The 11863-nt window shown below is 46.5% G+C and overlaps 1 protein-coding gene across 2 annotated transcripts; it reads right to left on the bottom strand.

The window, feature by feature from the left end:
• Window positions 1-1488: 1488 nt before the first annotated feature.
• LOC120644654 (probable protein S-acyltransferase 23) lies at window positions 1489-8041 on the bottom strand. Of its 2 annotated transcripts, none has more exons than XM_039921336.1 (13): window positions 7577-8041; window positions 7293-7433; window positions 6415-6527; window positions 5197-5276; window positions 4709-4872; window positions 4333-4462; window positions 4151-4250; window positions 3878-3899; window positions 3494-3571; window positions 3172-3270; window positions 2722-2800; window positions 2493-2641; window positions 1489-2141 (listed from the first exon to the last, which is right to left on the bottom strand). In XM_039921336.1, exons 1-13 carry the CDS (start codon window positions 7850-7852, stop codon window positions 1947-1949), a joined length of 1626 nt encoding a protein of 541 aa, XP_039777270.1. In that variant the 5' UTR covers window positions 7853-8041; the 3' UTR covers window positions 1489-1946. The 2 variants fall into 2 exon arrangements, with proteins under 2 accessions (XP_039777270.1, XP_039777268.1); XM_039921334.1 differs by having other exon boundaries at window positions 3851-3899; window positions 7577-8039.
• Window positions 8042-11863: the final 3822 nt, after the last annotated feature.

Below are 11863 nucleotides of genomic sequence, written 5' to 3'. Positions count from 1 at the left end.
TTGCAGCAGCATTCGCGCCTGGAACGGCACTAGGCATGTTCTTTCGGCCGGTAGTCACTTTTCTCACACAAATTTTCACAATCCTTAGGCCTCCTGCACGCCGGCTCATCCCTTCTGATTTGGAAGCACCTGAAGGACGCCGGCGGTCGTGGCTGCCGCGGCGGCGGCGGCGAGCATCTACCTTTGGAGCCTACACAACATCAACATGCACATCAGAAAATAAAATAAATCAAATAAGGTTGGGTTGCTCACTACTACATATAATGTAGAAAAAGTAAAAAAGAGGAGTGTTTACACGCGTTCCCGGCTTCGATGGGAATGGTGGTGGACATGATCGCAAGAACCAAGAAAACAGCGGCGGTTAGGTACATGATCCTGGTCGCCATGAGGAAGAGGATGCTACCCTTTTGTTTCTTTTTTTTTTTGTTTTGGATGAGGAAGGGAATGTATTCGTTCTCTGTTTCATTGCCTTTATATAGGAGCACATACGACCCACACCAATATAAAGTTACAAACAAATATATATAATTAATAAAGCAAAAGGCAGCATATAATATCTTGATATTTCTCTATATATCCCTGTCTATATCTCGTTCTCTATCTATCTGTGTATATCTCTATCTCCTCACTATTAGCTTTTCTTTTCTTTTCAAGGTCTTGTTCCAGGAGCTAAGTTTACACTTGACCGTACCTTCATTTTGTGGCCTGATTCTCGAAACCATCTTTTTTTGCTGTTTTGATGTGGTATAAACCCTTGCTTTTTATGGCCTTAAGTTTTGATGGCATCATTGTCCAGGGCGCGAAGCCCGACCAAGAAATCACCGGGGTCGGCTTCATTAAACACCAGGGTCAGTTATATGGATGAATAATATTTCCAATGGATTTAGCAAAAATCATCAGGATCGGGTGACCCGGTTTCATAAGGCAGCTTCAACCTTCTTGTCATACGTAATTCTGTGTTACATGGACAAACTTTGACACAATTATTTACGCTGAAGAATCTCTAGCACCTCCACCTAGCATATGGGACACATTGTGTAACGCTAAAGGTCCAACCGCATCTTCAATAGTTCCCTAATAAACACTTTCTAATAAAATGTTATCAGGATGTCCCAATAATAGTAGTTTAATGAGAAAATGAAGATATTTATCTCATGAAACTCCATCCTTCTCTCTCCTTGTCATGTTAGCAAAATTGATGATATTTAATATAATAAAACCCTCCATGAAACCCCACTGAAACTAGCTAATAAAAATAACTACATCAGCTGGTTTTTGAGCATACCCCCTTCCATTTTTTTGGCATTGACTCTTCGCCTCCTGTCCGTTTGGATCAGCAGCCAACAATTGGGGGGGGGGGGGGGGGGGGGGTGCGCTCCGCCAACCGACACCAATGCATGTTATTTTCCTCGCCAACTGCAGCCAAAAAACGGGCGCTCGTTTCCTCCGCAAATAAAATGAAAAGGAAACTGGGAACAAAAAATAAAATAAAATAATTAGGAACAACTCCATTTTATTTACTGTCCACCGCCCTTGGCGACAACTGTATGTATGAGACATCTACCATGTCAAATCATCACTACAAAGATTCAGAAAAGCCGCATGGACATCTATAGGCACTCATCGAGTCATTTCTCCAAAGACAAATGGCTCCTGCTAGCAAGTTGTGACCATCAAAAGGAAAACATACTGCACACGCCCGCTTGCGAATAATCTACACAATCAAACAATTCTATGATCAACAGCATTGTCTAAAAACCTGTATGAAGGGGTGCGACTCGGAATGTGACCCAAGTTGATCCCTTTTCACACCCATTGTCAATCCATGTCTGAACAATCTGGAATATTCTGTGCACTACGATGAAAGCATAAGCTTTTTTTCAGGCTGTTCTTTGGCATATAACGTGTAATGTATAACTTGAACTTAGTTTCCTAGATCAGTAGCTCTAGCTTCTCTGTACTGTTTGTTGAAGGGTTGGCCATGCAATCTCCTCATCATTGGTGTATCCATTGACAAGAAAATCAGTGCAGTTCCTCTGGCAACCCCGACTGTATGGATTTCTGAAGCGCCCATCAGGCCCTCGAAGATACGAGTAGCGGGACTTGTTTGCTTGCTCATTAGTTGTGATGTTCCATGCTATCTGCAATAAATAGGTGAAGTATACACATTATAAAATGAACCTAAAGAAATTACATGCCACTTCTACCGAACTGTTGAGTCCAACATAATTGTTAAGTGATATGCAGTTTCACAAAATACAGAAATGATGAAAAAAATATGTTCTCGCATGATTGATAATATAAATAGCAAAGGATTCCAATTGCGTAAGGCACAAAATAAAACCTATGTCGGAAATGCACAAACCATGAGGCCATAATTAAATCATACAGCATACAGACAAAAAAGAAACCCCACTATGATAACGTAGGAATGTTTGTTGAAAATATGCAGTTCTATACAAACTGGGCAAAAAACCATGCTCACAATTTACCTGTACTGCTTGTGCTCCAGTCAGAATAAGAGCTCCAGTTAATAAAAAGACATCCAGAAACATGAACAATACAGCACCAGGATGATTTGTCAGCACGAAGTGTGTCCACGATTCTGAAGATGAGAGTATAATGGGCTCTGTCCAAAGTCCTGGCATTAAATAACCTTGACTTGTTAGTATATTCTTGAAGAGATTTGAAACAAGAAATTTTGTTTACAGATGTCCTTACTCTGGAATCCAACGGCAGCACCCAGAAAAGATGTAGCTATCCCCATACAAAGGAACACGAAAAAGTCCCACTTATTTCGCTGCAAGAAAAATATATGAGGAGTTATATGGAAACCTATCAGAACTGCATGCAGCAAACAACTGAATACAAACATGCAGATGGTTCAGGTGCTAGTCCTATTGCAGAAAGATATTGAAAGAACAAACTGAATCGACAGTTCTTTTAGGTGGATACTGAAAATCAAACAACTGTATAGTCCCTTTAGCGACAAGCATTCTATTCTCCCAAAAAGAAAAAAAATATATCTAATATTAGTCCCTAGTAAGGAAAAAATTCTTAAAACAACTGGCAGAGCAGAACAGCTGAACAGGCACTTAAGTTCGCAACAAAAGATAATTCCAGATGTAAAAATTAATGTTAAACACAGAAATATACATATCTGCATCGTACCTTTCCAACACAGTTTGATATCCACGGGCAGTGATGATCAAACTGCTCGACACAATGCTTACAAGTTGGACAATGTTTGGACCGCATAGGGCGAATTATCTGGTAAGTAAAATTACCCATCAGTAACAATAAGCAGAGTTGGAATTCATAGCCAAAACAAGAGCAGGTAACAAGAGAAGCACATGCATATATGGTTACATCTTCTGCTTCCATAACAAAGTGCCATCTTCACATGATACCCACTAACATTATATTTGATAATAGGTCGAAGGAATCACAGAAATGAAAATAATAAATAATAATGAAAGGTTTTTCCTAATACCTTACAAGTAGGGCATAGCTGAGACCAATTGCCTGTCCAAGTAGAGGAATTGAGAAGATCAATCCCCATAAGTGGTTCCTGTAAATAAAGCACTAATCTGTCATACTGACAAAAAAAATTATCCAAAGGATACAAGTTTGTATAGTTTTACAAGCAATGTGATGAATGTTCAGCGTCCAAAATGTTCACTACAGTAACATAGCATGGTACAATGGTATCTACTGCAAACTGTAGCATGTGCTAAGTATTCCTTGAAATGACACAGCAAGATTCTATAAATACTGGTGCAAGGGATTTTCCTTGAAGTGGATATATAGAAAAATAGACTTTGAAAAAACAGTGACAGAACATTTCTACCTTCGGATCAAGTTGCTTGGTATTTTCCTTGATATAGCCAGGATTTTTTCTGTCAAAACAGCAAAAGATCACGGACTTTAATCAGGGAGCAGAAAACAGACAACATGCTAAGAACAAAATAATGTGACAATCTTATAAAAGTAGATGTTGAGATAAAAACTTTAAAATGGAAATTTCCACACTACCAAGCATGCATGTGATACAAAATCAAATCTTTTCCCATGCTCTCATTACAAATTATAGCTCGCTAATGTACAAAAGACTAAAGTACATAGCACGTCAGACAATTGCAAAAGCTACCTGCTAACTCTGTAGAACTGTACTTGTGAAGCAAAGAAAAGTGACACAGCAGCCCAAGACCAAAGACCAGCAGTAGCAGTAATCCTAGAAAAATTAGGTGCTGCAAAGAAATTATAATAAGGTCTGACGATAAACAGAGATCGATAATTTAGCATAAACAAAAGTTCACAAACACCGCTTACCAAATACAATCGAGTTCAGGAAAAGGATGAGGCAGATGACAAGATAAGCAAACAAGAAAGGGGCATATCCAATTTTCCTCGATCTCCCAGGGAAGTACTTGTCTTCAAAGCTTACTTTTGTAGCATTAGACTGCAAGCAGAGAAATGTTTCTGTTAGGAGTTGAAAAGTTCAGTACCAAAACACACTAAACAAATATTTGGAGAACAAGGTTCAAAATAGGGGAGCAACGAATAGGAAAGAGATATTGTGATTCAATACGGTCATTCTTGATGCAGTTGCGTATGAGCGAACTGAATAGTGGCATGCAGCAAAATTTCTCAGGAGGATAAAAAGGATAATTCTTATAGGTGTATAAGAATGACAGGAGAAACGTACAAGGATATTGGAAAGATGCCGATGACCTTTTTCTGCCGCAAGTTGAACAGGAGTTAGCCCACCACTATCCTTTAGTGCGAGTTCTTCCTTCGTACCAGCATGTACAAGAACCGTGCAAACCTCCAAATTTCCTCTTATAGCAGCCCAGTGTAAAGGGGTACAACCTGCACAGCATCACAGAAGAGATTAAATATTATATGCCAACCTAGCTGCCTAGGTGAAACAAAAATAGTACAGCCACATTCACAATCATTCGTATTTACATGGAAATTAATTGATTCACCCTAGATTTTCTTTCAATAAGATTGGAGCAAACTACACACAGTACAAAATATATATTTTTCAAAAATAAATATTTCAAAAAAATATTTTGTCAGGCAGTGAACCCTCCCAAAATACATGTTGCTCCAATTGTTCCTGGCATAAGACAAAGCGGCATATGAAGTAGCCAAAAGATGTAGTTAAACACCACAGAAAAGAGTAGGTACCGTTTTTGTCTTGCCTTACTTGATTAGCATCCACAAACAGAAGTAATCTGATTGTATCTGCATTCCCCTTGTAGGCAGCCCTGTATATGTTATAGAAGATGTTAACTATCTGATGTATGGAAATCTCAAACAGAAATCAAGTAGAAAAAAAAGTTAACTAATTTTACTTAATAACTTCATACTGCTAACTTTGGAGGAACTACCATTACTATTGACAATTCAATGATTTGTTGGGTGGAAGACATTGTCAAGTGGGGAGTTTGGCCCCGTACGCGAGAATGGTTTGGAGGATAATTTCTTACGCTACAGGTTTGACTCCACCTAATTCGATTAGGCATATGTTTGGCTCATGGCTTTCTAATCAATCTAAAAAGATTAGAAATTTGATTTGGGTGGGAGTGGCTGCTGTTTGCTGGGCAATCTGGAGATGCCGGAATGATATAATTTTTCACAAAGTCAAATACCATTCGATTTTGCAGGTTATTTTCAGGGGGACATACTGGTTACGTTTCTGGGCACAGCTGCAGCGTGAGGAGCAAGCCAAGACAGCACTTTCCTTGATGAGCAGAAACATAGAGACTATCGCTTTGGAGTTCATCAAGGGAGGATGGAACACTTTTTATCGTTTGCTGTAATTTTATCTTTGAGAACGGCTTCACTCTCCTCTATTTTCCCATTTATGCGAATCCTGTAATAATTGGCTGTGTACGCCCTTGGGCGTAGAGGCCGGATGCTTTTCATCCATTATCTAAACAAAAAAAGTGGGGAGTTTGGCTGGGGCGAACTATCACTATATTTGACAATTCACTGCCACACGATTCAAAGAGAGTGAGAAACTACCAAAGCAGAGCCAACAAATGGTTTTCTCTACAATATATTACCAGAATAAGTATGTAAAATATGTTTTATCATTTTGAGCTTGCCGGAGCTTTGATACTGCAATCCATTTTTCAGCGGAGATGTATCATGGTGGATGTTAATTTTCTTGAAACCAATTGGCAAACAAAACTTATTAAATATCAAACAACATACACTATGTATGCAGAGCAGTGTACACTATCTGAATGAATCATTTATCTGCGGGAACAATTTGAGGTATGTTTCGAACAGAATATAGAAAAACATAATAAAGTGTGTGTCATCTCTTTCCAGATGACAATGGTACATAAAACCAGGGAAAACATGTTCAGAAAGTGAGTATTATCAATAATCATGTACCAATGCAATGCGCTCCTCCCATCATTGTCCAAAGCATCAAAATCTGCACCATACTTTGAGATAATGTTATACAAGAATGACGTCTGGCCATACTGAGCTGCAACATGGACTGCCTGACACAATAATCAACACGGGGAACAGTCAAACAGAAGATTTCACTTGACGCATAGATAGCTAAATACTAAGAGGCACTAGGTTGGGACCAAGAACTGATTTTCTTTTCCTCATCAGCTTTATGAAGTATGACCCTGAGGGAGAGTTGGTAAGCGCTCCAATGAAAAGATATCAAGCCTAGACGAAAATCTCCATAAAATTGTGATATAAATTTTGTCAAACAGCTTGCGAAATGAAGCACGTAAGGCTTGCCTAGCAGCACACAACAGAATTAAGCTTTAATAGATCTTGTTGCCAACGATTTGTTGTTTGCAAAAACAAAATCGCCCTAGCACAAAATCTGTCTGCTACGTCACCCTTATCCAAGCAATAGCGCTTGGGTAGAATCAACGGGCAAATGTACTTTTCTAATCTGAAACAGAACAAAGGTGACAGATTTCTTGACCGCCAACCCAACTCCAAGTTATGAACAAAAGTATAGTCAATTGACATGAATGTTGACAATGCAGGTTTCTCAGATTATTAGACCCATACAGCTGACCTGGCAAACCAGCCAATAATCAGCACAGATTCTACACAATTGAATGGCCAGACAAATGCTCCACACAACAAAAGCAACCCCACGGATTGTGGTTAAAGGCAAAATCAGCCTCATCGTCAAGCCATCAGATACTAAACCCAGCAGCCAAGCAAGCAAAGGGGGCAACAGACAGGAACCCCCGAACTGCGCATCCATCCATAGAGACACAGAGGCGCCGCGTTACCCGGTAGCCGTTGACGTCGGCGGCCTCGACCCTGGCGCCGTGCTCCACGAGCACGTCGGCCACGGACGTCGCCCCACGCACCGCCGCCCAGTGCAGCGCCGTCTGCTGCGCGTGGTCCGCCGCGTTCACGTCGGCCCCGTGCTGCAGCAGGCACCAGGCAAAAAATCCCGTCAGCGAAGCGAGGTGGCGGGCGGAGCTCGAATCGAAGCCCCCAACAAGCGAGCGAGCGAGCAGAGCAGCGGCGAGGCCGTGGCGGAGGAGAGATGGAATCCGGAAGCGACGACCTCGAGGATGTAGAGCGCGACGTGGGGGTAGTTGTTGAGCGCGGCCCACTGGAGCGCGTGGTAGCCGTTGCCGTCGGGCTCCCGGAGCGCGGCGGCGGCGCCCCCGCGCTCCACGAATTCCCGCAGCCGCTCGAGATCCCCGTACGCGGCCGCCGAGTACACGTCCACCACGGGGTCCGGCTCCGCCACCGCGGCCCCGCCCCGCCTCCGCCGCTCCGCCTCCTCGTCCTCATCCTCCCGCCTCGCGCCGTCGGACACCACCTCGATCTCCGCCATGGCGGCCCCCGGGAGGCGGAGGAAGCCGAAGGGGGGGGGAGGAGCTAGCAAGGGCTGGAGCCGCACGATTCCTTCGAGGCGACGCGAGCGCGGTGGAGGAGGTGGGGGTGGTCAGCAAGGGAGCTGACGCGGGGCGGAGGATTTGGGTTGGAACGGCGGGCGACGACCGACAGGGCGGGCTCCGCGACAGCCGGCGGTGGGGGTGGTTGGGGGAGGAGGGCGAGAGGTCAGAGGAGTGACGCGGTGGCACGTGAGAGGTGGTGAGAGCCGTCGGATGCCGGATCGGACGGCTAGGGGTTGCTCTCAGGTCGGATGGGGTGGAAGGGCGGGGGCCACGGCCCGGCTTTGCTGGGCTCGTGTTTCGGCCGGATCCAAATGATGACGTACGCAAACTCGAACATTGAACCCGTCTCTCGTCACGAGTGGCGTCAATAAACTTGGTACTGCTACTAATCACTCTGTTCTTCAGAATCAGTCGAAATCAGCCGGCTAGCTTTTCCAATTTATTCTCTCTTAGAGCAACTCCAACAAATTGATCTTCCCCTTTCCCTTTTCTCACCATATAGAGAAATTCTCTTTCTCAATTTCAATATATATGGAAGAAGTGCTCCAACAGATTGATTTTTCTCTCTTTCTATATGGAAAGGGAGATGTGATGTCTCCCCTTTCTATTGGGGATTGGAGAGAAATTATTGGGGATCGAGAAAAAATAAAGAAAAAAGGGAGATGGAAAATCAATCTGCTGGAGTAGGTTTTTTCAACATCAATCCCCTGTATTGAGAAAAAGTGGAAAGGGAAAAGGGGAAGATCAATCTGTTGGAGTTGTTCTTACATAACACATAACACTATTGAATTATTCAAAATCAGACTATTTTTACAACAACATAACATTGCATCATATCGCGTGTATATCATCTATTATTAGTGTATTGCCCAATCTACAAAGAGGTGTGGTGGAGGACAGCAGCCAGGGCCAATTGCGCTTGCTAGTTTACCGTGGACCAAGCTGCCATCTAGGAATTTTGGGAGGAGCAAGAGACGTTACAGCCAACAAGAGAGCGTAAGGGCTTCAACACTCTCTTCATGCTCATCCCACGCTTAGCACGTCTTGAGGAGCGCGACACACATCTCTTCTAACGTCGAGCAACCAGCACCTTAGCGATTGTGCAACGCATCCGAGAGGATGTTGACCTCTGGACCGCTGCGGAAGCATGTAGGCTAGGTCATCTTTTTACAAGTAATCCGAATAAGGAACCACACTTTAAGTGCGTTGTAAACACTGTTTTCTCCTTAATATGATGAGGTGCAACTCTCTTGAATATTCATGAGAAAAACACACACATATGCTATCTGATGCTAAGGGTAGGAATAGATGCAGACTTAAGTATTTAGATATTAGACGAACCCTCCTCTCCTCCATCCTCTATATTTGCCTTATTTTCGGTTGTTTTTTCTTCTTATTCATCTGTGTTCAACTTTTCCTTCACCATCTCTTGCTCCAAACTGATAGCCCTAGACATTTTCGCTAAAAATGGATGGAAAAACAATAATATACTTTTGTCGGTGTCCGGACCTCGCGGTCTAGCACCAACTAGTAATGATACTGCGTGTCCCTTTCTCTAGATGGTTGATGCAAGAGATAACACACTGACACCGGGTTTATCCTGGTTCCGGCCAATGAGGCCGTACGTCCAGCAGAGAGGGGGGCACTGTATTATCTTGCACCGGAGTGCTTGTAGTATGGGGTACAAGCTTGAGCGAGAGAGGAAGAGAACTCTCAAGTCTCTGGTGTTGAGCGAGTGCGAATGAGAGTTTGTGTGTGAACGTGTTCGAGCGTGCTTGCCCCCGTGTTGAGGGGTCTGCCTCCTCCTTTTATAGACCAAGGAGGAGAGAATTACACGTGTAGGACATCTATCGGGCTACCCTTCTCCCCCCGATCCGGGGGAGAACAGTGGTTGTTCCTGTCGCTGAGCGCCGTGGAGTATGGCGTCGGGTATGGTCGTCGTCCTTGCGAGTCCATCGCCTGTGTTCAGGGCGTGTCCGCGTCCTGTGGCGCCAGTCGATGGCGTGGCGGTGACTGCGGAATGCGCAGTGCCTTGCGTCAGATGAGGTAGGGCATCGAGGGTGCTAAAGACACTGGTCTTGCCCCGGTCAAGAGTCGTACTGTGTCCGAGGGTTGTCGCCCATGCCCGCCGAGGGTCCTGCAGGGGAGAACAGTACCAGGGGTAGGCGGCACAGTAGCGTGGCGGTGTCAGGCACGTCCCCACAGGGCGCCACAGACCTGCCCCGCGCCGGGAATAGCGACACAGTGGCGGGTGTAGGCTGACGAGACGCCGGTCACGTCCGCTGTGTAGCGTGGTGGCTAACACCGGCTGACACCTCCTGAGCCCATCTGGCCCCCGCCCCATGCCGTGGAGTGGTTGGCAAATTAAGGCGCCCCGTCCCGTCGGGTGGTTGGGCCGCCGCCCCAGTCTGCCGAGGGTGGTCTCGAGCGAGGCGGAGTTTTCCCCGGTGCCGAGGCCCCACGGGGGGCTCGGCCGAGGGGGTCTCGAGCGAGGCGGGGATTGCCTGCGCTTCGAGGGTCCTCGGCGGGGAGCCCTCAAACGAGGCGGAGATTGCTCCGCGGCTAGCGAGGCCTTGGAGGGGCCGTGCCGTGGAGCTGGGCCGTGGGCCGAGTGTGCACTTGGGTTTTCCGTCCCTGGAGCGACTTCGGGCATCTGAATTTGGACGTCAGCACTGCTCCAGGGGAGGATTCGGCCCAGACGCCTAATCTTGTTTTGCTCGTTTGAGGGTGTTTTAGTCCCTAGTTAGGGTGCCCCATGATTATGGTACCCGACAGTAGCCCCCGAGCCTTTGGTCGGGTCAGGGACTCGGCTAGAGGGTCAGTTTGTGATTTTACTCCTTGATGTGACTGATCGGCGCGGTCTTTTTCTACTGGGCACGTTTGAGTGCACCCGGCGGGTGCAGCCCCCGAGTCTGTGCGTGACGCGACGACTCGTGCGGCGGGATAGTGCGCCTGCAGAAAAAGCACTCCGGGTGCACGCCCCTTCTTGTTTTGCTTCTGGTGGCGGGACTCATCAGCGCGTTGAGCGGGCCAGAGCCATGATGGAGCTCGCTACTCTGCGGCCAGTGCTGACGCCGCGCCGTCCGGCATGCTGGGTTTCAGTTCTGCCTCGCCCGGTCGCCTCGCGTCGCGTCATTCGAGGGCAGTCGGCCAGCGCCGATGCGGCGTTGCTCGGCGTCCAGGGGCTCAGCTTTGCCTGGTCCGGTCATGTCTCGGTACGGTAACCGAGGGCGTCTTTCATTCATGGAGTGTTGCGCCGTCACGAGCGACCCGAACCTTGCCCTCGCAATAGGCTAAGGCTTGGTGCCCGATGAGACTATAAATAGGGGTCCGGGGACTCCCTTTCTTCTCTAGTTTCCCTGCACTTGCTTCTAGCCTTCCCTAAGTCTTGTAATGTTTCTTTCCGTCTTCCACGGCCGGCCCCCGGACTGGGCGGTCTGGTTTCTTTAGGTCCTGATGCTAGAAGAATGCTTGCGAGTGGCGGGTGACAGCTGGAGAAAGCGTCCTCAACATCCCTCAACTTCAGTGGAAACAACGGAAGAACATGAGACCCGCGAGGTCTTGCTTCCGCGATGTCCCTCAGCCTGAAGGGGCGTTGAGGCGCCTGATCATGACGTCGACGCCAAACTTCGTCGCCGTTCTTCGCACCATCCCTGTCGGCGACAAGGTCGCTCTCAGGGAGGCGGCGTCGAGGGTGCTGTCCGCCAGCTTGACCCCCCACAAGGTCTTCGGAGGAGGAGAGGCTAGAAGAAAGCTTGTGAGAAGGGCATCCCTTCGGACCTGCACGGTCTGAAGATTGCCTCTCGTGCTTTCCTCGTAGCCTGGCCAAAATGTTGGCCAAGGACTCGGTGTCCTTTATTGGCGGCCATTCCACCCCAAGACAGAAAAGATTGCCACGTAGGTGGCAACGTGTTTGTATCTTTCGACGGCTTCGAGCCGGTGACCCT

Source organism: Panicum virgatum, chromosome 8K (genome assembly GCF_016808335.1).
Source record: "Panicum virgatum strain AP13 chromosome 8K, P.virgatum_v5, whole genome shotgun sequence".
NCBI lineage: Eukaryota > Viridiplantae > Streptophyta > Magnoliopsida > Poales > Poaceae > Panicum > Panicum virgatum.
Note: the sequence above shows the minus strand (reverse complement) of the source record. Positions and strands in the feature narration are given on the sequence as shown.